General features: G+C 40.2%; 1 protein-coding gene across 1 annotated transcript in view; it reads right to left on the bottom strand.

The window, feature by feature from the left end:
• Positions 1 to 707: 707 nt before the first annotated feature.
• Positions 708 to 27,229, bottom strand: part of GPC4 (glypican 4) — a 39,370-nt gene continuing 12,848 nt past the window's right edge. The window contains exons 2-8 of the mRNA XM_008069504.2: positions 24,177 to 24,568; positions 9,123 to 9,288; positions 3,989 to 4,119; positions 3,749 to 3,895; positions 2,712 to 2,848; positions 1,634 to 1,809; positions 708 to 1,538 (exon numbers count right to left, since the gene is read on the bottom strand). Of these exons, the coding sequence (XP_008067695.1) occupies positions 1,336 to 1,538; positions 1,634 to 1,809; positions 2,712 to 2,848; positions 3,749 to 3,895; positions 3,989 to 4,119; positions 9,123 to 9,288; positions 24,177 to 24,568 (1,352 nt within the window). The 3' untranslated portion in view covers positions 708 to 1,335. The remainder of the gene's footprint in view (positions 1,539 to 1,633; positions 1,810 to 2,711; positions 2,849 to 3,748; positions 3,896 to 3,988; positions 4,120 to 9,122; positions 9,289 to 24,176; positions 24,569 to 27,229) is intronic.

Below are 27,229 nucleotides of genomic sequence, written 5' to 3'. Positions count from 1 at the left end.
CCAAAAAAAACACATGAAAAAATCTGGACGCCCAGTTCTCCCCCAAGTGGGCTCCTTGGCTGATATGGCAGTACACTGCTATAAACCACTACAAGTCCTTTGTTTTACTGAAGAAGGAGTTGGGCAAGAAAAAGACTTAAATAAGACACCTTATACTCTCTTAAAACAAAAACTGGGATCCAAAAACAAATGCAAATACATATGTGCAGACAAAAACTTTTCTCAAGTGTTGACAGCTATTCCCTGAGCCCAGGCTGTACCCCAGTTCTGGCTAGCTCCCAGACAGCTCCCTGTATACGGTTAGGCTTAAAATCTGGACCACTGTAACAAGGGCGACCAAATTAGATTGTTGGTCACTTATCACTGCCATTGGGATATCAATTCAAAGAGGGTCAGTGTGGACATAAAACTAGCACACAGTGGCTAGTTAACTTGCCTGGTTTAACAAAAAAAAAAAAAAAAAAAAACACACACCCCCCAAACCCAAGCGTGAACATGTGATAACCAGGACATCCTGAAAGTCTTACATCTTTTAAGGGAGACTACATCAAGAATTTTTTTCTCAATGGGTTACACTTGAAATATAAGTAGGTGCAAGAAATGAACCTATACATGATCTTTGTTCGTGTAGTTGAACTCAATCAATACAGGTAGTCTGTAGTCTCTTCCAAACACCAGCTATAAATGAAGTACGTATAACCTTCTTAGATTGATGCTTGAATGCAGTCTGACAAGTGGCTCAGAAGCCTACTTGTGCCTTCACATTCTAGCCTAACTTAATAATAATTAAAAAAACAAAATCATCTCCATTTCTTACCAGATAAGGCAGCTAAAATAACAGAGATAGATGGAAATTTTACTGCTTGCTGGGCTTTTTCTTTTAATAAGATAACATGATAAATAAAACCTGCTTCTGTACAGCTATTTAATATTTCAGAAATACGTACATGTTACATGCCAAGAAAGGACCCTGGTTTTCTTGTAAGAAACAAGGTGAGATCATAGTTGAAAAAACCCACAAACAAAATGAAGAAAAAAACAAACAATAGAGTGATAAAATCACAAATGCACAACTAACTACAGTTCTGTACCTACATGTCAGCCACATTTAACATGATTCTGGGGAAGAAGGAACCAACTTAATGTACAAGTCCCTCTCCCCCCCAACTGAATGCATAAACAAAGTCAGCATTTTTTTAAACCAGTGGCCACATAGTAAAAACTGTACACTGTTGTCCATTCACTTAAAAAGCAAAGTCACTAGGATGGTATAAAAGTGATAACCGGTGCCTTTTAACTTTTTGATGATGAACACTTTTTCTCAGAGTTTGAGAATTATCTCCACTCTCTCTGCATAACCAGGAACAAGATGCAGAAGACAGTGAGGAGGTAGGGCTGTGCCCCAGGACAGGCACCAGCACTGTCAGCTTTATCATTGGCACTCTTCCCAGCATGGTCAGTGGCGTTGTACTCAAACTCCGAAGGGCACTGCTGATACTCACATCCACTTCCACTGCCTTCTCCACTATTTTCATCACCTATGTTTTAAAAAACGGAATAGAGATTTCATTCCACTTGTTCTCATCAGAAAGCATACGAGAACAACATGTACTTTAAAACCACAAATGCTTACTGATATCAAAGAAGTCCACATCATTCCCATTGTAAGCATTCTTCATTTTGCTGGTCATAACCCGAAGAGCCATGATTTGACGAAGGACCACTGTGTCTGGTTTGCTGGTATCAACCTGGACCTCTGGATTGTTGCCCTGGTTGGCTAATCCATTTCCTGTCACTGCAAACAGGTACCTGAAATGAGAAATGACCCCAGTAAGATGATTAGTAAAGCAAAAAAAGAGAAAAGATCACCAAATATTTCTGCTAGATTCTAGTATTTACACTGAGAACAATTAAATGGAATTTTTCAATTTACTAATGAACTCTAATCTCTCCTTTTCCTCCATATGCCTCGTTTCTCCAATTTGACCAAAAGTTTCTTGAAACCTACCCCTTGCATGGAGGTTGGTGGGTCAAAGTAAAGTGCTCCAGAAGGGTACTTATCTAAGTTACTGGGTGTGTAAGGAAAGGATGCATGGCATCATCAAGTTAAAGAATACGATCTTTTGAGAACTGGTATATTATGAGGCCAGGCCATTGGGCAAAGGGCCACAGGCATTAAACATTTAAGAATTAATGACACTAATGGTCAGGTGCAGTGGCTCATGCCTATAATCCCAGCACTTTGGGAGGTGGAGGTAAGAGGGCTGCCTGAGCCCAGGGGTTTGAGATCAGCCTGGGCAACTTGGTGAGACCTCATCTCTACAATGAAAAAAAATTAGCCCAGCATGGTGGTTCATACCTGTAGTTCCAGCTACTTGGAAGGCTGAAGTGGAAGGATTGCCTGAGCCCAGAAGGTTGAGGCTATGGTAGCCGTGAACATGCCACTGCACTTGTGAGACTCAGACATCATCATCATTATCATCAACATCATCATTATTATAATGACATCAGAACAGCCCCAATACCAGAGTATAACTCCAGCCAAACTTTTGAACTAGCACTCTTTGTAAGTGGCTGGGTACCTTCTCAAAACTTCTCTGCAAAGTGAACTGCTTCCTGTTTCCTTGACTGACAACTGACAGAACCCTCTCTGAAGAACACCCAGGCATCTAGGGAGGGAAAGACTGCAAATTCCTTCAACAGAGACTAACCTGCTTTTGCCTTTTCCATTCCAGCAGTCATCCTCATTGCCATTTCCTGCAGCCATCCTCTCATCATTGCAAACATTGCTCGGAAGAGAGGACCAGAATTTCTTGGCCTGTTTCAGTTTCTCCTTGACATCAGTAACCTAATTAAGGAAAAAAAGACCATTGTGAGACAACACAAAACTACCTATAGATGTGCCTTTTGATTATTTCTAAAGTACATCCAGAGTGACAGGCAATTCATTTTCAAAAAGATGCAGGTCAAATTTATACTTAGAAGTACAGAACCACTCAAATGAATTAAGAGTTGAAATGCAAGCTCTGCAGGAGTTGTCTAGATCCACTGTCCAGTCTACCTATTCTTTATAAGTGCCAACTGGGGTCTACCAGGTCCCTTACCCTGTAGACACAATGACAACACACAGTCTCTTCTCCCCAGACTTTTATAGTGAGAATCAAGCTTATATATTACCTACTCAGTGAAACTTGGCTGTTATTACTCTTTCTCCCCACCCACTCTTATCTCCTCAGGCTCCCTCTTCTGTGTTCCCTCCTACTACTATATTAACACTCTCTTACATTTTTGCAGCATGTTGCTGTGTATAAAGCAATTTGTCTATATATATTTTTTACTCATCTCCCATCCTAACATTTACTACACATCACCTTATGTTAGTAAGCCAGGAACATCTGTTTCTCCCTCTTTGCCTCCTTGTTGGGACCGTTTGAGAACAAGGTCCTACCTTATTCCTCTGAGCCTCTCTGAGCCTGGCACAGTGATAGGTACATCATAGATGTTCAGTAAATACAAGGTGAAACTAAAGGGAAATTTCGAGACAAAGGTTTACTGCATCACATTTCCTTGACTACGGAAGAACTTTCTGAGCTAGAAAACCAGAGAGGCAAATTTATTGACATTCGCTTGCTTGAAAAGTTATACCTGAAAGACTCACATTTGTAAACCTTCCAACTAAAAGTTCATTTTGAGCAAATGTTTTCAGTTCTTTGTCATTAAACATGGCCATTCCTGCCAAAGTGCTCACCAGTCGGTCCAAACTAGTGCCAGCTGCTGTGGTTGGGCGTTCCTCGGGATGATACGGTCTGAAGCGAGCACTGAAGGCACCTTCAGAGATGGAACGAGAAATCCGTCCAGCTGGGAGAGGCTTAGGGGGTCCACATCCCTGGAAAACCTGCATTAGAGTAAGCACGATCACATTAGGGAAGTCATATCGCAAGCCAGAGGTGGCCTCCAGCTCTCCTTTCCAGTATCCTGCCTTCATTACCTTCTGAGACACTTGCACACTATTATCCTGCATGTTCATAATAGCATCAGAAATCTTCACATCGATGGGATCCATGACCGATTCAATGTTGAAAGGACCCTCTAGCCTCTCTGCTACCATCAGCATAGCATCTAATATGAGGTTTGGAGAAGAACAATACAGCATAAAAAGTAAATCATTAGTTTGGCCTTGGGTAATCAGTCTGATTATTTTACTGTCGTTCCTGTGTGGGGTGGGAGAAGACATGCATCATAATTAATTCATGTTATTATATCTATTTCCATTACACCAAACTGCATTTAGTCATGATGGATCACTCGCTCTCTAAAGTGGGAAATGGCCAGATGAATGCTTTGTTCTACAGCAAGGAAACCCAATCAAGAATCTTCCATTATACTGCTTTATTCATTCCTCCGTGTGTCAGTGGCTGTCACTGTAAGGCTCTGAGCTGACAAACCTAAGGCTGGATCCAGAATAACATGTCAGTTTACCCAGAGACTTCCTAGGATCTCTTAGTTCCAGGTTCTGTTTACAAGAGTCAAAAACATAAATCAGTTAAATCCTGGCATACCAATTCCTTTCTTTCATTTTTCAAAAGAAAACCTCTGAGATCCTTGAGTGCACGGTTGGAAAACACAAATGAAGGTGTTCCTTGGAATTCTAGTGGCTTTTCATTTAATGAAAACTTTGACTAATGCAATGTTTGTATTATGATAAGCTTGCTATTTCAAATACAAGGGCTTCAATTTATTTTAAATTAAAGCATGTACCTCCTTTGCTCCTAGTAAAAAGACAACACGAGGCACAGTACACAAAATTCACATGCTCACAGTATATATCTTCACTGATTATCCTGTAAGTCACTTTTAGATTTGAAGGAGTCTAGAGTTTTACAGGAAGCACTGAATCCCTTCAACAAAATACGCTGTACGTGTTTTCTTGTCATACGTGCTTCTTGGGATTATGAGGTTTCTTATTTTTACCTGATATCTACGGTACAAAATTAGAAGAACTTGGAAATGGAAACCCCAAGTGACAAACAAGGATGCTTCATTCATGGCAAACAGTGAACTTCTAAACATTTTCTCCTTTGCACTCTAGGGCTTTATGCATGGCAAGAAAAGGAGTTAGATCCACATTATCCATCGCTTTCAGGTAGTCCAATGGCAGCTACTGGAAAGAACGGCTGGTTTCCAGAAGATTGTGTGTCCTTCCCAAAGAACACCCGCTGCCAGCCACAGTCCCCAGCTGAGCTTCTACCTAAGCTTTGTAGTGGAAAGGAATACAGGCATCAGCATATCAATGAAACCCAATTTGGTCATCAACCTTTCACCTTCAACCTAGAACAAACACTTTAATAGCTACATAACATTTTAATGCATGGGGTCATTTCTCTAAACTACAACTACAATGTCACAAACCACAAATAGATTTCCGTGAAATGCAATTTTAAAAAAGTAATAACAAATGAAGTTTCAGACTGCACTGTGGTAAGCGCCAATAAAGTGACGCTTCTAACCTCTAAGTAAAGGCTGACAGCATGAATATACTATTGTACTAGAGGAGAGAAAAAATGCTTTTGATGTGCTAGCAAAAGGAGACTTTTGTAAACAAGTGGAGCACAACTTAAATGTGTTCATCATTGTCAAATCATCAGGGCTGCTACATACAGAAAGCACATTCCTTCGTAAGCCAAGAAGAAATTGCCTGCTCCAAATAAAAATATTATGAATAGACAGATAATAAACATCCAAAATGCAGAGGTTTAAACAACAAAAAACAAAACCAGTGCATTTTGTAACTACTTATTCCCCTAGTGGTGAGGAAAGGCCAGATCACTAATGTGTTTGTGAAAGACTGAAAGGAAACATAAACCCCAATTCTTCTGGCTGTTTGGTGTCTTTGTAAACTCTGAGCCAGCCGGCCATACACAAGGGCCTGGGAATGGAGAGGGAAGCCGGGCCTTTGTTGGGGCCGGTGCCATGGCGTTGCGTCTCGCACAGCTGAAGAATGTGACTGAGGAGCATTATGCCTGCAGCCCACAGCCCAGGAGCCAAAGCTGCTTCTAACCCCTGGGGGATGGCATGATTGGCTATCAATCGGCTCTTCCAAACAGGAGCCAGTCCTGATAAGAAGCCTGGACGGAAACGAAAGACGGTTGGTTTGGTGTTTTGGTTGATGTGAACCACGGGGCTTTTGTTTGCAGGCTATCCGACTGGCTCCTGCCTCCTGCCAGGAACTGGCTGGTGTCCCCGCCAGCAATCCCAATACTAAATTCCCACTGGCAGCAACATGCGACATTAATAGGGCTGGCAATGAGTCAAATGAGCACTAACACAGCTACAGTATGTGATAGAGAACAAGTTGCACCTTAGCATAGTTTATGATTCTCCAGAAACTGACTTTTTGTAATGGGGCAGGGAGGTAATTGGTTTATTTTTCTAACTGAAGGTTTCATATAACCAGCGTCTTATAAAACCCAGTTCCAAGGTGTCTGTATCCATCCAGATACAGGTTGACATGACTTCAACATTTATTAAAGGGTCACAAATTAATGGCAATATGCAGATGAAGTTAAGAGAGGAAAGGGAGGGTATGGCAATAAGATGGCAGATTTGAAAAACCCATCCTTAGTCTTTTAAAGGGTCTAGTAAAACTGCATGAATTTCAGTGCTCAGGATACTGGTACTGAGCCCCCCCCCACCCATCCCAGCAACAAAGCATCCCCTTCTCACTAAGGAAAGTGATTCCCTTTGCATTGTGCCGCCAATAATCAGAAACCCACATCTTCAGCCTCACGACCTGACTGGAAGAACAAAAGGCAGTTTCCCGACTTAACCCCAAGATCTGATTTTAAAAGGGGGGGAAAAGCCCTTGACCATTCATTAACTGCAGTCATTTAAAGGGGAAAGAAAAATTCTTTGCAAAGAGGAAAAAAAGAAGACAAGAATAAAAAAAAAAGAATTTACAGCAGAGGCATGTAAATTGGGACTAAATTCTACAACCACAGAGCAGATTAATTAAACCCTTGTGAAAAATTCATGAAAAAGCACTGGAGATTAACAATGTCTATTACCCCTAGCCTTTTATATCTGCTTATTAGAAATAAAGAATAGTATACCCATTAAAAATGAAGTTTAGATACAATTATATACCTCATTCCTCCAAAAAGTATCATTTAAAATAACCGAAGAAAACGAATTCAGAAATCCTATCAATTTTCACTTGGGTTTAATTTTGTTTCTTCAAAGGGCAATTTTTAAAATAGACCACAAGAACAACAGCAGCAACTTAACTCCTCTTTGTTTTAGAGTAACTGATTTAAAATATTAATTAAGTAAGCCACAGTATGGTTTTGATTTGATATGAACCTGCAAAGTCTTGGAAAAATATGTATTTGAATTTTTTTTTAATTTTAAAGATGTGGGGTACAATTCAGGGTTAGGTATACAAATGTTCATTATGAAGGTACCCTTGTTGATGAGGTGTGGCCTCCATATTTGTATTTTAATACAAGGCTATGACAACTTTAGCTGTAATTTCACTGAATATGTTATAATAACAGAATAATGCGAGGGACATGCCCCTCTGCACTTCATTCCTGATGCATCTGTAGAAAAGTTAGCAAAACTCAATCACTATCACCATACATATTTTTGTAACATATGGCAAATTCTACTCTTTAGCCTGGAAAAATAGGACATTATAGGGAAAAGTGAAAAGGCTCACGGACTTTCTTTAAAACCTCAACTTAGTAAAAGTAAATTGCAAGCTTGACATTTGGATGTGGGGATGAGGGTGGTATTAAAAAAAGAGAAAGAAAAAACAGCAACTTTAGATCTGGAAATGCCATAGGCTTTTACTTTCATGAGAAATATTTTGAAGCAACAATTTCTCCCATGGCTTCATTCTGGACATGATGTGCCATTTACGCCTGTGTGTCTTTGCTGGTCTCTTATACTTTTCCTTTCATGGGATTCTGCTTTTCTATGTGTAGAAGATTTTTTCAGGTCTTCTAGCTTTGAGCTATTTAGGCTACAATTGTGCCAAAGTGCTTAATATTCACATCTTTTTTTCTCCCCTGTGTCAGTGTTCTCAAGAATCTGTTGGAGCCAATTTATTGACGTACTTTCAAACGAAGTTAATATGGTAATTAGCTCTCACACAGACTAAAAAGCATTCCCCAACCCTTAGCCCTCCACCCCCCAAAAAACAGGCCAGAAGATTGCATGCATGTTCCCATGATGTGGACAAATAAGTGAAAAATAGTTGCTTCTAAAGACACTCAAATCCTGCAATTATGCAAATGTGACTGGGGGATGGGGGGAAATGTGACTTTGTTTTTGTGAGCCGTTTTTACGTGTGCACAGTCCTACTAACACTATTAGGACCTCTGACATCGGTCACTGTTGTTTCAGGACTAATATATACACCAAGTAGGCATCAAGGTAATTGGTGACTGGATATCTAAATTATCCATAGCATGTTATTTCCCCCAAATCATAACCAACTCTCTCAGAAACCACCCACTTCATTTACATTACTATCTGGGTTACAGTAATGGTGTTCTAGGTGGAAGGCATATGCAGGAGTACTTATCCCTTAAGCTATCATGGTGAAAGTTCTTCCATTTTTACCGTAGCAGTCTACTATTGCCAAAACCTCTGTAGAAACAGAATGCCTAAGTTTCTAAATCAGATTCCCCTGGTCCAAATAACCAATGGGTATCTGACCAATTTACGGAAGATTCAGTTGTGGTTAGCAGATATAACATTTTAAAAGCCACTTTCACAGCTCCGTGCAGGAAGTACCCAGCATTTACATAGATACGAGCTTATGAGCATACCCCAAACTGATGTTTAGGGGGAAATATCAAAAAGTCACTTTCTCATTATTAAAACTTGCTAGTCACTGGATTGAATGTCTTCAGAAATGCAACGATTAGAGAAGGGAACATTTACTTATAATAATGTGTTTACTATGCTCAAAGTTTTGAACATAGTCAGGATTCTGGCAATCACTTAATAACTAACACTAAAACGAACAGAGATTTTGTAGATGACAATTACAGCATTCCTTGTGACCAGAAGTAGCGCTATTTACAGCAACACAAATACATCAATCATTTGCTCACCTATGAAATTGTTCCACTCAAAATCGAGATCCCCTTGGTTGGCCAAACAGCCTCTCATGATGTTTGAGCAGTAGTTGTAACATGGCTTCACAGTCACAAGACCCTGGCAGTGGGAGCAGTAGATCATCTTCAACAGGGCATGGGTACACTGGGCTGTGGGATTTACCTAATAAAGTGCGAGAAGAAAAAAAGACAGTAGCGATGGGGCTAAAATAGAACAGAAATCGCAAGTCTCTCAGGTTGACATTGAAGGCCTGGCTGTGAACCTAACTGAAGAATGAGTTGTTGGCTGAGAAGCCTGTAATCCCAACACTTTGGGAGGCTGAGGTGGGAAGGTAGCTTGAGACCAGAAGTTTGAGATCAGCCTGGGCAACACAGGGAGACCCCGGCTATACAAAAATTAGCCTGGAGTGGTGGCACACGCCCATAGTCCCAGCTACTCAGAAGCCTGAGGCAGGAGGATCACTTGAGCCCAGGAGTTTGAGGGAGTGAGCAATGATAGCATCACTGTGCACTCCAGCCTGGGCCACAGAGACAGAACCTGTCTAAAAATTTTTTTAAATGACTCATGATTGATCACAATTAGCAGGCCTGACCGGCCACCTGAAGAGGTAGATTAGATAAAGGAAAGATGTGTGCTAGGAAGGGGTGAGGAAGGGCAGGTGAACATTGCGTGATCTTCAACAATCAAAGTCCACATATCTCCCACTCTACCCCAGCCCCTTCCTTTCCAGTCTCTCTCTCACACAAACACATAAATTGCTCAATTATTTCAAAATCCTTTTGGAAAATAAAATCCCTGGACGATAACTTTCCAGGGTGAGCCATGAGATGTAGTAGGGGTGGCCTCCCTCATCTGCCTACCAGTCATACTCTGCTATAGCCTCTACCAGCACTGTTTGTTTTTGCCAAACTTAAACAAGAACACATCTTTCTTCTCAAATACATTGAGTATTAAGGCTGCCCTTTGAAACTCAGGCCTCCATCAAAGTTTAGAAAGGTACCTGTGTGTACTCTCTCAGTGCCAAAAGCTGTGCTGAAGGCAAAATTAATGCATTTTACAGAGAAGAATATGAATGAACTTGGGGGTACGTGAAGGTTTTCCAAGACTTGAGAGTAGCAAAGCACAGAGAGCTCGAGGTTCAATTTTGAAGAAAGGGGTGGGACTTAAGAGGTCAAATGAAGGGAGAGCACCCCAAGTAGGGACAACAAAATGAACAAAAATGCTAAGAAAGTATACTGGAAGCTAGGCATGTGGTACACCTATTGTCCTAACTACTTAGGAGGCTGAGGTGGGAGCATTGTTTGAGCCTAGGAGTTTGAGGCTGCAGAGAGCTATGATTGTGCCACAGCCCCCTGCCTGGGTGACAAAGTGATCCTGGCAATATAAATACACAATTTAAGACAGTATACTGGGCATATCATAGCATCTCAGAATGGGGCTGAGAAATTTTGGGAAATAAGATTAGGCCAGGTGTGGTGGTTCATACCTATAATCCCAGCACTTTGGGAGGCTGAGGTGAGAGGACTGCCCGAAGCCTCAGGTTTGAGACCAGCCTGGGCAACTTGGCGAGACCTCGTCTCTACAATAAATAAAAAAATTAGCTGGGCATGGTGATACGTGCCTGTGGTTCCAGCTACTTGGAAGACTCAGGCCGAAGGATTGCCTGAGCCCAGCAGGATGAGGCTGTGGTGGCCATGAGCACACCACTGCACTCCAGCCTGGGCTACAGAGTAAGACTCTGACAAGAAAGAAAAGAAAGTAAAGGAAGGAAGGAAGGAAGGAAGGAAGGTTGGATGCACAGGAGTGTTTGTGTGCAGAATTTAAGGGGGCTTGAACACCAGGCAGACAAGTAGGACACCCTATCGCAGACATAGGAGTCTACGAGAAGTGCATAAGGAATTCCTGAGGAAGGGAAGCAACAGAGATTGAAACAGTACAGAAGTCAGATCGGGCTGTCTGTCCTCTGCAGATTAGTGGGACTTTGTTTTATCTTTCAAGTTCTATACGGTGAAATTATTTGGGATGTAGAATAGCAGGCACCAGCCTATCACTCATTTCCAAGAATGTGGAGAAAGGATCATGGCTAGGTATCACACTCTGGCAGCTAACTCGAAGTTCCTATCTTCTCATTCTTTCTCTGTCCCATCCTCTTCTTCTGGAGTTCATATCAAAAGATTAGTGCGTTCCTTTCTATCAGTACTAACCAGTTCTGCAAATACAGACTTTGGGAACAGGGAACAGATGTTGGGATACAGGGCAGCCCAGCAATGCACCTCAACTGTTCTGCAGTGTTACTTTGGATACCACTTATCAATGGTGCCCTTAGGAACAGGAACAGGGGATTAGTACTGCTGGAAGAAAAACTTAACACTGTCAGGCTCCTATCTGATGTATGCGTACACACACCTCCATTATCCCAAACAGAACACTACCCTAACGGAGAAAAACACGCAACAACAAAATGGTAATTGTATGCACTAAAGTCAACACTCCCCACAAAGAATTAGGATTTTTCCACCGTTTTAACCAGTCCCAAATGTTTTCCTAGGTACTAAATTAGTCCCTTTAACTAGGAATTAATGTATATCAATACCCTGGAGGAATGGCCCTTCTGAAGAGCCAGATTTTCTGGATAGCTAAAAGTTCATTCCTCTAAAGTCACAGATTGTTAGGACTTTGATACTTGTCTACCTCTCATTTTACAGATTAACAAACAAGACTGCGGAGGGGGTGGCCTGAGACTTGTAAGATCATAAAAGTCTTAGAGTTGGAAGGGATTTTAGAGATCAGTAGAGTTGCTCTCACACTTAAGATTTAAGAAAACTGAAGCCAAAGGGATTAAGCAACTTCCTGACAGTTACCTCGCTACATCTGATTCCAGTAATGCACCTATCAAACATTTGTGACAAAAAGATTTCTCAGATGTGTCATGTTTTCCTGCCATTTTTTTTTTAATGTTAAAGATGTTGTGGACAATTCAAGGTTGGGTACATAAATGGTTATTGTACAGGTGAAGTTTGAGCCTCCCCTTGGTCCTCACTGAAGGTGAACCTAGTTTGAAATCAGGTACCCTTATTAGAGTTATGTGCTCCCCTACCCCCAGCAGTGACCTGCTACTGCCAATCTCTTTCATGTAGTATCATGATAAATATTCAGGGTTCACATATGAGTGAGAACATCTGGAGCCGGGCTCGGTGGCTCAGCCTGTAATCCCGTGCCTTTGGGAGGCTGAGGTGAGTGGATTGCCTGAGCCTGCGGGTTCGAGACCCGCCTGGGCAGGCAAGACCTCATCTCTACAATAAATAAAAAAATTAGCTGGGCATGGTAGTGCATGCCTGTAGTTCCAGCTACTTGGAAGGCTGAGGCGGAAGGATTGCCAGAGCCCAGTAGGTCAAGGCTGCGGTGGTTGGAAGTGGCCACTGCACTCTAGTCTGGGCGACAGTGAGACTCCAACTCAAAAAAAAAAAAAAAAAAAAAGAGCAAGAACATTTGGTACTCAGTTCTTTGTTTCTGTGATAGATCAGTGAGTATGATGGATTCTAAATCCATCCAAGTTGCTGTGAAGTCCATAATTTTCTCCTTTATAGCTGTGTAATATTCCATCATGCATATAAACCACATCTTTTAATTCAGTCTACTCTTGACAGACAGCACAGTTGGTTCCATATTTTTGCTATTGTGAAGAGTGCTACAATAAATATGCGTGTACAGGTATAATTTCTGTAGAATGATTTGAGTTCCTCTGGGTATATTCCCAGAAGGGGATTGCTGGGTCATATGGGAGGCTGATTCTTAAGATTTTTTTAGAAACAGTGTGGTGATTTCCCTGCCATCTTAAACAGATAATAGGAAACTAATCTGAAGCATCAGTTACTTTCATTTTTAGTTTTAGTTGGGTTCCACAATGATCAGACTGTGAAATCACTGGATTTTAGAGAAAGAAAGAGTTATGTAAGCAACTGTTGTAAAAAAATCACAAAACAGTATTTGGCATTCATTAAAAATTACGAGGTTTGACAATTAAGTTGGCAAACTTGCCACTGTGTGCTTATGTTGGCAGCATTGTACAAACGACTCAGTAAAATTTCATAACCTTGGTATATCAGAGTCTCACAGCTGTGTTCCTGTTGACATGTGACAGTATCTTGCTGAGGGGCATTCATTATTGTTGTTGTGTGTTTTTGTGTGCCATTACAAGAATGTTGGAGCTTGAATTAGAACAATGAACAAATATTAAATTTCTAGTTAAACTTGGCAAGAGAGTACGTGGAATCAGGGACATGTTAGTCCAAGTTTATGGGGATAATGCCATGAAGAAAACAGCAGTGCACAAATGGATTAAATGTTTTTCTGAGGAGAGAGAAAACGTCACTGATGAAGAGAGGTCAAGACAGCCAGTAATGAGCAGAACAGATGAAAACATTGCAAAAATGCATCGAATTGTACATGAAACTCATCTGCTGCCTGTGAGAAGCATAGTAAACCAAATAAACATTGATAGAGAAATAGTTAGGAAGATTTTGGCATGAGAAAGGTATGTGCAAAAATGGTCCCAAAGGTGCTCTTGCATCACAGCAATGCACCAGCTCACACAGCACTGTCTATGAGGGAGTTTTTAGCTATTAAACAAATAACTGTATTGGAACATCCTCCCTACTCACCTGATCTGGTCCCCAATGACTTTTTTCTTTACCTGAATATAAAGGAAATATTGAAGAAGACATTTTGATGACATTCAGGACATCAAGGGGTAATATGATGACAGCTCTGATGGTCATTCTAGTAAAAGAGTTCCAAAATTGCTTTGACAGGTGGACTAGGTGCTGGCATAGGTGCATAGCTTCCCAAGAGGAGTACTTCAAAGGAGACCATAGTGATATTCAGCAGTAAGGTATGTAGCACTTTTTCTAGGATGAGTTCGTGAACTTACCTGTCAGATCGCATATGCTTAAGGAGACATTGTTGTAGTAAGAAGAGATGTAGAAAGCTAAAGTGCCAACAAATAGTTATTGAGCACCTACTATGTGCTAGGGATTATTCTTGAATGCATTTGGGTTTAGAAGGCAAAGAAAGTAAGAATTTCTGTTAGAATAGAAGACATGTTCTATAAAACACAAAGATATTCCAAAGTAGTACAGACCTTCAGGACATAAGCCAAAAGTTAAAATCCAAGATAGTTATATTTAAAAAACATTGTTTTCAAATAAGTGCTTTCTCATTCTTTTAATAAATAACTCTACTTTCACTGTATTCTTAGTTAAGGTGTAAGTCAAATCATTTATGCCTTGTAGTACCCTCCCCCTCCCCTAATATAATAGGCTGACAGAAGCTCAAATTTTAAAGACCAAACTAAATGGCACAAGAGAGTTTGATTACAGGAAGATTATAAAGCTTGGTTGGTGGAGTTTTTCCATTTCATTTTTTGGCTAAATATTGGCTCATGCTCTGCACATGATTTGTTGTGTAACTACTAAAAATGATCACAAGGAACTTGACTATAACAGGCTGTGGAAACACTAAATAATACCAGAACTGAAAAGAGAGACGAAGTTATAAGAAAACTGGGATGAGAAAGGACATATGAAATACCTAAGTTGGGAAGTCTGTCTCTCATCTCATCATCACTAATCAGACCACTGTGCAGTATTTTACATGAAGGGAACTGAGAATCTGAGAAGAAAATCTCTCGAAATAGGATGAGGCCCTAGTGCAAAGGGAAGGGTTTGGAAATAGTCATGAGACTTAAGGAAACAGAAGTGTCCTGTTATACCTCACCCCCCTCCACCCCCCTGGAAGTCTCAGTTTATAATGCTGGCATTCTCTAGGCCTTGAGGCCCCACCCCTGCAGACCTGACCAAGCTCCGAATGGTAGACGCAGAATGCCAAGGACTCTTGACTACCCCAGTGAATAAACAAAATGGTTGCCTCTCTTTTGGAATCTTCAAGGGTGATTTAGTAAGAATTTAAGTTGGTGAGAAAGCCAAAAATGTGCCACCATCACAGAGAAGAAAAAGTCACAGTCAAAAGAGTATATTATGGTACAGGTTGAGCAGCCCTTATCCGAAATGCTTGGGACCAGTGTTTCAGATTTTGGATTTTTTTTCCCAATTTTTTGAAATGTTTGCATTATATACTTACTGGCTGGGCATACATAATCTAAATATCCTAAATCCAAAATGCTCTAATAAGCATATTTTTTGAGCATAATGTTGGTGTTCAAAAAATTTTAGATTTTGGTACCTTTAGAGTTTGGGATTTTCAGATTTGGGATGTTCAACTTACACTTTGAGTTATTTTGTGGAATTTCTGGTAAAAGTCCAAGATCTCCTTGATCCAGTAGTGGCTCTTGCTGTTACATGGTGATATATGAGGCACTGCTGGGTGCTCCTTCACCAGCTCAGTAGTCTCTCTACACTACCAGGGGCAAACTTTTCACCCTTAAGCAAATATAACAGTGGACCAAGTCATACTTTGTTCTGGAGCTTTATTCATTACAAATAGAAATTTAAGTTCATTCGCATTCTACTCCCGGGTAACCCTCAAAACCAATTACTTCTTTTGAGTCTTCAAAAACTTATTTATTGAAGCAGATTTACCGTAGAAGACCCAGGACCAAGTGGCAGATCATGCCACATTGAGATTAACAAAAAGGGTAACTATACTCTAAGGTCTTTGTTTAATCCTCAATTATGTATTTATTCTTGATGGCATGGCATGCCACTTAAAATGTTCAATTTGCTTGTTACTTTGGGGTGCAGCTCTCGACTAACATTTGAAATGTTTTTCTTCCCTTTAGAATAGTTCAGCCCAGATATCAGTGATTTCCAGAATCCTTGGGGCTGGGGTAGGAGTGGGTGGGGTGGGGTAATGACTGCTTTTTATAAAAGTCACATTTTTTCAGATCACTCTTAGCATTTTCATAGTTATTTCTCAAAACCATATGAAGAAATGGAAACAGGAAAGCTGTACACTCCTCCCTTCCCTCTTTGAACAAAAAGAGTGGTTTAATGGTCTCAGAAACAAAACGCATACTTAGCTTTTATGGCTTCGTGGCCATAAGGGCCTTGATGTCAAGACTGAAGAGAAAAATATTCTGTTCTATGAGAATTACTCCTGATTGTATTAATTTATATGATACAATTACTGCATACATAGTATGTGCCAAGCTCTCTTTTAAGTACTTTACATGTATTAACTCATTTAAGCCTCAAAATAACCATAAACAGTTTGTATCACCATCTTATTTCACAGATTATGAAGCAGAAGCCCAAAGAGAGTAAGGAACTCACACAAGGTTTTCCAACAAATGGCAGAGCTAAGATTTGAATCCAAGCAGAGCATGTGTGCTCAATGTTCTTGGTGTTTGTGTGTCCAATAGGCTTTTGAGTAACAAAACTACAGGAACCTTGGGGGCAGCACATGAATTTGGTCCTTTCTCCACAGCTCCCAGACCTTGTACAGAATCTCTTCACACATCCCATGGGGCTGGATGTTTCCTAGTGACAATTTGCAGTTTTCAAAATTTATTGACCAAATTTTATCAGTTTTAATGTCAGAGGGTAATTTAGGATGCAACACTTCTACATGGAGCAATATCTCACAAGATACATGGATGAGATGCCATATTGTTTAATAAAACAATAATGACTTATTGAGCCAGTGCTACGTCTTTAGAGCTGTTCAACGTGTCACAGGGGTGAGAATACACATACACATACACACTCGTGTGTGTGTATGTATGTAGTATATATGTGTGTGTGTATGGATGTAGTATATGTGTGTGTGTGTGTGTGTGTGTGTGTGTGTGTATAACCTCACCACTAAGGATTCAAAGTCTCAAGAAAACATTGTTAGACATGAAAACAGTTCACTTGAACAAAATAAACCAGAAAAAAATTAAATTATTTTACCAAGTTTTTTAATTTTTCAAAGAATTGCGGCTAAATTTAGCAGAGATTATCAATTCCTGCTAGAAAGTGGGGCAGAATTTATATAAGAAAAGGATTTTGCCATTACTTTTGTAAGAATAAGTTAGTTTAATTTCTTTACTTTTGGGGGTGGTATGATAGAAAGGGAACATCACCTGGACTGAATACTTCTACATTAACTCAAATATCAAACTTAGTTTGAGTTATTGACCCATAATGACAATATACTGGATACCCAATTCCCAAGTCTTATAAAAACCCTTCAAGACTGACCAAGGTCTTTCAAAATGTTAAGGTAATCCTAGGAAGTACCTTGAAATTTAGAATTTTAGGAGCCAGTCTACATTTCCTAATAACAGTCAGGAGGGGAAAGACTCCTCATTTCCTTTTGAACTTATTAAGACTTTTAAAAAATGCTCATTCCTACCTTCCTCAGGATATATACATTTATCATGACATCTGCATGCCATATCTGCTATAAAAAGCCTGTGTTGAAATGTCTCCTTCTGCAAAGACTCTTTTAATATAGATTGAGACTTTCTACCAAATAACCAGCATTTTCTAAACACCACATGAAAAACGACAGCAAGCAGCCTGAGAAAAGAAAAATGCTGGAGCAGAACGTCTTCACACAGCCTGGATTTCATTTCAGTAATTCTGAACAAGCCATAAGCCACATTACACAGTGATGGTAGTCAACATGCTGCACTGAAGTTAGAAACACATTTCCTTTTAGTTTATTCCAGCTCCTAGCATGCATTCGTTGCAGCGATTTTTTTTTTGGAGGGGAGTATAGCTAATAGTACCAAACAAACAGAAGAGGTCTAGATTTTACCTGTCGCTTGGTAACATAAGCACCCAATAAAAATAACAGAACGATTTCCCAAAATTATGGTAAGAAAAAAAGATAGGGATTCCACACTTGCTGTGGGATGGGATGAGTTTACTTAACAATTTCCTAACTAGTTTTGAATTAAGTGCATATACACAAAAAAAGGTGAATGAGAAACTCCTATTTCCTGATACTACAATTTTAAAATCATAACAAAATATGGATTAAACTAAGATTAACTCAGGAATATTTGTGGGCATCCTGTGGATAAAATTGAAGCTGCGTAAATACTTGAAAGCGTGTCCTAGCTGGGCTCAGTGGCTCAGCCTGTAATCCCGCGCCTTTGGGAGGCTGAGGTGAGTGGATTGCCTGAGCCCGCGGGTTCGAGACCCGCCTGGGCAGCAAGACTTCATCTCTACAATAAATCAAAAACTCAGCCAGGTGTGGTAGCACATGTCTATAATTCCAGCTACTAGGAAGGCTGAGGAGGAAGGATTGCCGGAACCCAGCAGGCGAGGCTGCGGTGGCTGGGAGTGGCCACTGCACTCCAGTCTGGGTGACCGAGTGAGACTCCCAACTCAAAAAAAAAAAGAAAGTGTGTCTCGTCTTCGTTTTACATGATGAGACTCAGTTAGGACCTGTACGTCAAAGCATCATGGAAGAGGGAATATTTCTGTTTTCAGAATATGAAGTCTCAATTTATTCAGCTCTTGTCACCTCCTATATTCCTGCCATCATTGGTCCTGTTCCCACCCTCACACCATAGTTTGAGTCCTACCTGCCTCTTTGCAATTCTAGTCTTTAAGATTGTAAGTAAAAAAGAATATTTAGGATTGAATAAGTTTCTATGCTTTGCTTCTTAAAAGCTTTTTGTATTGACTATTTTAAAAATTTACATTTATAATCATTTTAGGCAATGGCAAAATAATTTGTTCAGTAGTCTTGTCGGTGTTGGGGCACCGACAGAATAGACAGAAATGAAGGGGGAGAGCAATGGAAACTGTTTTCAGGGCAGACAGTCATTTAGACATCACAATGGTGAGGCATTGATTTCTAATTATAGTCCCTGTAGTTTGGCGTGGGGTGTAGACATAGTCCCATTATGTCAGTGTTAATTGAAACCATGAGAATGCAACTCTCTTTGACATAGGAGCTATTAATTTTCATGGTGCATGTAACCACTTGTGCATTTCTGAAATACCACAAGACTTCAACCTTCCAGGCAAAACTGCTGCTACAAGCAGGTAAATAAGAAATGTATCATAAACCATGACAAATAAAGATAGAATAAGTAATACAAAGACATGTAGCACAAGGGTATTCTTGAACTGTCTGTTACTAATTAAGGAAACTTTTGTAAAGTTTGAATTGTAAAGCTCAATGGCATGAGCTAAAATCCCTGAATGTTTGGGCCCAGAAAAACTGAAAGCAAGGCAAGTATACTTCAACTAAGAAGTGCCTTTCTTGAAGTAACTTCAGCTTGCTGATTCTAATAGTCTTCCAAGGCTTAGTGATAATCAAATCATTGCTCAACTTATAAATGCAACCCTTTTGTTGCAAAAGTCAAATGGAAAAAAGCAGGGCATCTGACTCATAAAGAGAAAGTAGAAACATTTCTGAGTTAAGTAAACAATCATTAGTTCCAAGACCAAGATGCTTTTCATATTTGACTTTTGAGACCTTTGTAGATGAAGTGGGTGAGGTGGCTCTCTTCATTAGAAAACACATTTGCCATTTCAAAAGGTCTTTTCTGAGACTTAAGGCAATTAATTTTATTGAACACCAAAAGAGGAAATGTTCATTTCTTGGGTTATTCTAGTTCCACCTGCAAAGTACACTTGGGCATGGGTTAGAAGAGGTGGGTATATATGTACTCGGGTACCCAAACTAGTAGCAAATCTTATAAATTAATCGAATGGATTATTCAACATGTTCAATTTGAAATGTGTTTGGGAGCCAGATCATTTATTATCTTCCCCATACCACTGTATCTTAAAGTCTGTTTAACTGGTACTCATGCTTCAAATCTTAATATAATAAATACTTTTTCAGGTATCCAAGTATGTCTTGCATGCTTCTATACAGACACATTCCATAAATAAGAGAATTTTACATAATTCTTGTTTCAGCACCTTTAGAAATTAATTTCATATCCATATGTCTTATTAATTTAGATTACAAAGTTTAGTTGAAGGGTTTGATTTCAAGTCAGTCCTTAAGTTTAGAAGCTCAGTAGTGAAACAAAAGCATTTAAAAAAAAAAGTTTCCAATTATGAACACAATACTTAAAGTAGCCATAAAACTTTATTTTCAACTAAACAACTGATAATGTTTATTCTATGTATCTAAGCCATATAGTTTGTATTCAATGTATTCCCATAAAACTATGCAAATATCTTAGGCACATATGAGAATACAATGAATACAGAAGAGATCAATTCTAAAAACATCTTTAGGATTATATTTAGGAAGTAACTTTCCCAAGGAATGTAACATTACTAAGGTAGATAAGAAATCTCTTCCTTGCTTTTAAGAAAAATCCATAACAAAGGCAACATCAGAAAGTGATTGTCAGCCGGCTCCGTGGCTGAGCCTGTAATCCCCCGCCCTTGGGAGGCTGAGGTGAGTGGATTGCCTGAGCCCGCGGGTTCGAGACCCGCCTGGGCAACTTGGAGAGACCTCATCTCTACAATAAATCAAAAATTAGCCGGGCATGGTAGCGCACGCCTGCAGTTCCATCTACTTGGAAGGCTGAGGCGGAAGGATCGCCGGAGCCCAGCAGGTCGAGGCTGCGGTGGCCGGGAGCGGCCACTGCACTCCAGTCTGGGCGACAGAATGAGACTCCAACTACAAAAAAAAAAGAAAGAAAGTGATTGTCCCTGTAATCCCAGCAGTTTGGGAGGCTAAGGAGGGAGGATCACTTGAGGCCAGAGTTCAAGACCAGCCTGGTCAAAATAGTAAGACCCTCAACTCTACAAAAAAAACCCAAAATATAGCCAGGCATGGTGGTGTGCATCCACAGGCCCCCCCTACTCCAGAGGCTAAGGCGGGACAATCACTTAAGCCCAGGAGTTTAAGGCTGCAGTGAGCAATGATGACCACTATAACTCCAGCCTGAGAGACAGAGTGAGATCCTGTCTCCAAAAAAGATGGAAGAGAAGGAAGAGAGGAGGAAGAGGAGAGTGATTGTGACTATTTCATGTCAGGTCACATATCTTTATTCTGTAAGAAGGGTTTCTGAATTCCAGATATCAAATTCAAGCTTACTGATTTCCCACAGTTAATTCTGAAAATCACATCCAGAAGAAAGCAGCACAGGAAAGCCACAGCTGCTATTTTTCCCTATTCTGTGAAATGGAGCATGTAATCAAAGGTAAGCCATCTCTAGCCCTCACGCCTCTAAGCTACAACGAATTATCTTCCTTGTTTTGGTCACCCTCTTCCACCCTAAGCTGGTGGGTTCTGGAATCCCAGTTCTCTAAAGGGGCTCTAATCTTGCAAGGTGAGACTAACACCAAGACAAGTTTGTGTCAGCTGTCTGGTCCTTCCCCAAGAATGAACATTGGGACTCAAAGGAAGGGGACAGGATTAATGTAAAGAAAGTACTTTTCAAACACTAGTAAAAGGCTCTAGACTTTTTGCTTTTCTCTTTGGCACAAGCATACACACACATGCACATGTAGACATTCAAATCACACAACGGTGCCTTTCTGCCTCTTCAGCTTAGGATGAAGGCAAAGAATAGTTGAAGGAGGGCAAATGTATTAGGAGCTGCAATGTAAATAAGTTTGGTCTGGATTAACTGTGTAGTGTTTTAGGGACTAGGGCATAAGTATTTTCAAGATTAATAATGGTTACTGGAGTTGGCAGAAGTTCAGGAATCAGATTATTCCTTTAATTACAACAATCATCTCTCCACTTGCCCTCACTCTATCCTCATATCCCCCAACAAATGTTTGTAATTAACAATGAAAATATTCGAAGAAGTGAGGCAGGGTAGCTAGTGCAGGTTAGGCATCAATAGATAAACTTCTTGTAGGCAGGTTTTAGAAAGCATCCGGGAATCCTGTTGGTAGCTGAAAAGCTGGAATGTGATTTCAATGTGGATCCCAAACCGGGAATCAAAAAGACATGGAAATGATAATAAGACTCCTTTGAGCTCATGAACTTGTGTATTGAAAGTCTGGCCTCCCTGAAAAGACTGCCCATTCCTCCCATCAGAGGCGGAGAGATGTCAATCTCCCCACAGTGATGGTTACCTGGGCTCCACTCTCCTTAGCATATCAATCCTTGTGAAGGTATATCAGGCCTATTGTAAAAAGCACAGTTTTCGCTTGCCCATGCCAGCTCTGGCATGTCTATCTGTCCCTTCTTTCTTAATAAACTTTGTTTTAGAACTTTGCTGGCCATTCTAAAGTTCATTTTAGGGTTGAGCCAAAGAATCCATGAGTTTTGCACCACATCCCAATTGTTTCCAGCTAGTTTATGGCCTGAAGATGAGACAGAGAACAATGGCTACAACCAATCAACTAATCCTTGTTATCACCCGATTCTAATGTGAAAAAATCCTATGAGCATGTATTATTTATAACACTTCATTCTTTAGAATCATCATCTTCACTCTGGTGAATGTAAGTTTTCTCATTAACTAAGGGGACTGTGTATCCTGGTCAACCCCGGACAGTCCTGGTTGCTTATTAACAATTAGTGACACCTGTGGTCTGTGTATAATTAATAAGCACCTCCTGGCTTAGATAATAAGTGTCCTGATTTGGACAATAAGTTATATGGTCACCCAAATTGTAAATGAACTCTGACAGGCAATCAGGTGGTTGTTTTAGTGTTTGTAGTGCCGTCTAGTTTTTATGTTGGCCTTTCCTCTAGGCCTCAAAACAACCAGATGGCCTACGCACAAGCTGCTTTCACTGTATATCCAGGCTTTTTAGCAATGGCCTACAATTTGGCTTTTCCTTTGAGGGCCTAAAGATAATAGCACTAAGATCAGTCTTGAATACAGATAATTTTGCCCTAGTATCTTTCTGTTTCTTTCCTGGTATCAAGTCATGGAAGGGTAGAGTGGATGGGCCTTCAAGAAGCTTTCAAATTTCATTTGTGGGAGGTGAGTGGGCAGTGAAAGGCAGTAGAAACTTTTCTGCCTTGAAATCTTGCTACCCAACTGCATAAAATTGGGGAAACCAAGCTTCTCTGGTAGAACCAGGAAGTAAAGGCACAGATGCACAGTCTCAATAGAAGACTTCCTCCTCTTGCTGGTCCTCAAAGAGACCCCCTGAAGTACTTCCTAAGCTAGCTCCAAGGAACACAATCTACCTAGTCCAATTCACTTAAAATTACAAATGAGGAAATTGAGGTTTATTGCCTCAGCTCCTGGTTGTATATTATGTTTTCATTTTATGTACTAGTCATCCTATAAACAAAGTTATATGTCAAGAACAGTGTGGTCCTTGTATAATTGTCATAGATATCTGTTTTCTAAAGAGTTCTGCATATACCTTATAACAATAAAAAAAGTATATGTTCATGAGTATTAAGTGTTTATCTAGACTATAAATAGTAAGCTTAAACAGTCACTCAAAACAACCCAATGTGGAGCCTGTGTGTATGTGCATGTTTCTTTCTCAAGAGTGGAAGTAGACTAAGAGCTAAAAAGAATATGGTGGTATTAAACACAGTTTAAAAGTAAGATTCCAGAGTGAATACACATCCCCAAAGAAATCATGGAAAAGAATAATAATGATTTAATAATAATAATGATAATAATAATAATAATAATGAAGATGTCGATCACAGTATTGTTTAGAAACTCTAAAATGTACATGTGTAAGGACAAAGTGTGGGGCAGAAGAGGTAAGAAACAAAGAGAAGACTATATTGAGCCAATGGAATTCTGGTGATTTATTTTTCTACCTTTCCTAAATGTTCTTTTAACATGAAACAAAACAAGCCAGGCACAATGCATCACGCCTATAATCCAAGCACTTTGGGGGGCTGAGGCAAGAGGATCGCTTGGGCCCAGGAGTTTGAGGCCAGCCTGAGCAACATAGTGAGACTTCATCTCTAAAAAATTTTAAAAAAATAACCAAGTGTATTTGCACACACCTGTAGTCCCAGTTACTCAGGAGGCTGAGGCGTCAGGGTTACCTGAACCTAGGAGGTTGAGGCGGCGGTGAGCTGTGATTGTGCTACTGCACTCTAGCCTGGGACAGAGTGAGATCCAGACTCAAAAATAAATAAAAAGAAACAAAACAACAAAGAGGACAAAAAGTACTTACCACAGAGACTTTGCTCACGACATCTCTTGCAACGGCTAAGCCTTGTGCAAAAGTACGGGCTGCTACAAATGCACGAGTCACCTGCAGCTTCAGTTTTCGAGGGACATCTCCAAAGGGCTTCAGCTGCTCGGTATACTTGCTCACACATTCCAGATACTCATCTGTAAAGTGGTACTGGGAGTTCACCAGGCGGAACATCCGTTCCAGAAGGCGTGCCCAGAAGTCATTTAGCATTTCTTCCAGGTTCACATTTCCCACCACGTAGTAGCGCTTCAACTCTACGAAGAGATCTTTAAATAACTCCGAATTTTGCATGTATAAATGGCCATATGTCTTCACAAACATATCATTCAGGGATTTCTCTGCATTTTCAAGTAGTTCTTTGAAGAATTCTAAAAACAAAACCAAAACAGCAGAAAAGAAAGAGAAACCAAAGAAAGAGTTTTCAGTAATTAAATAATTGAGTGTTTTTAGGTAAATTTGAAAACTGAAAAAAGCCTCACAAGTTAGAAAACATGTTTGTATATACAGTGAATTTCTGCTGGGAAATTTGGCATCTCAGATCATTTGTCAATGAAAGGCAACCTATGTCACAAAGTCACTTACATAGGTGTCTATGTCTGAGAGAGGGAAAAAAATGAATTTTTAAACCAACTTCTCTGGAGCCAGTACAACACAGGCACACACATTCCTATTTTCTCTGTGTGTGTCTGTATCTGTCTGTCTTTCTGTCACAAGTAGATAAAGAAATAAACACAAATGAGCACTTACATCTGAAACATGAGGCTTCCCAGAACTTTTTATTGTAAAAATCTAAGCCAACATTAATCATGCTCCCTCATTATAACCTAAGACCAGGATAGGTGTTTTCCAATGTTGCTGTTTCACTTGGGCATTCTTTTTTTTTTCTTTTCCCATTTTTGCTTATGTACAAGAACTGCCTAGAAAATGCTTGAGGTCAAGAAACATAATGACACACCCTCTAGAAACAATCAATAAGTTTTCTGGAACTAAGGTCCTGGGTGTTTCCATAGGACACTAGTATAATAAAGTGGAGTATCCAAGTTGACCTTGGGTTCTTAAGGGATAAGTAAAGTAACATCATGAGACTCTTTTCAGTGTTCTGTATGTGTGTGTATGCATGCAAGCGAAAAAGAGAAGAGAGAGAGGTAAAGTGAGGAGGAGAGGGGCAGTAATACATAATGGACTCAACCATAAATATGGTATATTTAGAAGACAACATAGAAAAATACCTGAAAAATACAAATGAGAATACCTGGTTAATTCAGATTTACTTTTTGACCACAATATGGTCACAGCCTAAGTCTTAAAGATTATAATCTCTTGTGAATTTCTCTTATGTACAAATGGCAAATTAGTTTTCTCCTAAAGTCTTTCTCAGTAACTTCAATGGAAAGAGGCTCTAACAGTGTATCTGTAACATTAATCATTGTTAAAGAATCTCTTGCCTGGTATAAAAATAAATACCTCATGATATCAAGTTTAGAAGCAGGAAATATAATAAATATCAAAGCAAAAATATAAGGACCACATCAAATAAGAAACTGCTTCTAAGTAAACATGGAGCAGAAATAAAGATATGACGCCTACTTCAAAGCCAGAACATTGGCGAGCTTATCAAAACGCCATAGTGCTACAAAACCAGTCTCTTTGGTTGGGTGGGCAAATCAGAGACTGACAACTAATTTCAGCTGACTGAGTCAACTGAAACCTTTTTGGAGGGAGAGGGATATGTGTGACTTTCCTTAAATACCAACAGATTCTATACCCACGCCTCTTGGCCCCTAACTTATCACTATGTGGCTCCATGAAACTCGGGGTGGAAGTCTACAGTCCTTCTGGTTCCAAGTTTTTCAAACATTGTGTGTTACTATTATGATTTTTTTTGCAATCTACCTTTTCCTTTTATCTAGCCCTCCCCCCCCCACTACTGCTTGCCTTTTATTTACTGGACTTTCTTTAGAGAAAGAAAGGGAAATGGACTCTCTCAGTGCCATAAACAAATAGGGAGGTCAATTTAATGCTATTAAAAGTGTACAGACTGCAATTTTTACCAAAGTTCTCTCCCTGAAAGTGAGAGGGCAAAAAGTACACAAAGAGCTAGAGGAACAATATGAGACCCACTACCTGGCTACCTGGGAAGGCCTTTTATGCACTCCAAAATCGACTGAGTGGTTGTCAAATCATGGGCCTGAGACCAGTATGCATCAGCATCACCTGGGTACTTGATAGAAGTGCAAATTATTGGCCCTACTTCACACTTACTGAATCGAAACCTTAGGGTGGGTCTAGCCATCTGTGATTCTGCTATACCCTAAAACGTAAGAATAACCGCCCTGGCTGCTGAAACGTCTCCCATCTCACCTGCCACTAGCAATCACCAACAGCTTAGGCACTGTGTTAAGTGGGAAGCAGTCAGGGTAAGCATTAATGTATTATTAAGGGGGAAAGGTCTTTTCAATGAATTGTGTTTAAAAAATTTTTTGTTGGGCCGGGCTCGGTGGCTCAGCCTGTAATCCCACGCTTTGGGAGGCCGAGGTGAGTGAATTGCTTGAGCCCACGGGTTCGAGACCCGCCAGGGCAACTTGGTGAGACCTCACCTCTATAATAAAAAAAAAAAAAAAAATTAGCCGGGCGTGGTAGCGCATGCCTGTAGTTGCAGCTACTTGGAAGGCTGCGGTGGCCGGGAGCAGCCACTGTACTCCTGTCTGGGCGACTGAGTGAGACTCAAACTCAAAAAAAAAAAAAAAAAATTTTTTTTTTGGTATTTCTAGGAATGATTTTTCTATTATGTCTTGGGGATATATTTTCTTGTGTAACGCTTTCTCAAATAAGTGATGACGCACATGATTAAATGTAGGCAGTACTCTCCTAGAATTCAAAGTTGAGAAGGGACCTTAAATGCCATCTGGTCAGACGGGCTCCGTGGCTCAGTCTATAATCCCAGCGCTTTGGGAGGCTGAGGTGAGTGGATTGCCTGAGCCTGAGGGTTCGAGACCCGCCTGGGCAACTTGGCGAGACCTCACCTCTAC

Source organism: Carlito syrichta, unplaced genomic scaffold (genome assembly GCF_000164805.1).
Source record: "Carlito syrichta isolate Samal-C Ts95f unplaced genomic scaffold, Tarsius_syrichta-2.0.1 Scaffold312074, whole genome shotgun sequence".
Lineage (NCBI taxonomy): Eukaryota > Metazoa > Chordata > Mammalia > Primates > Tarsiidae > Carlito > Carlito syrichta.
Note: the sequence above shows the minus strand (reverse complement) of the source record. Positions and strands in the feature narration are given on the sequence as shown.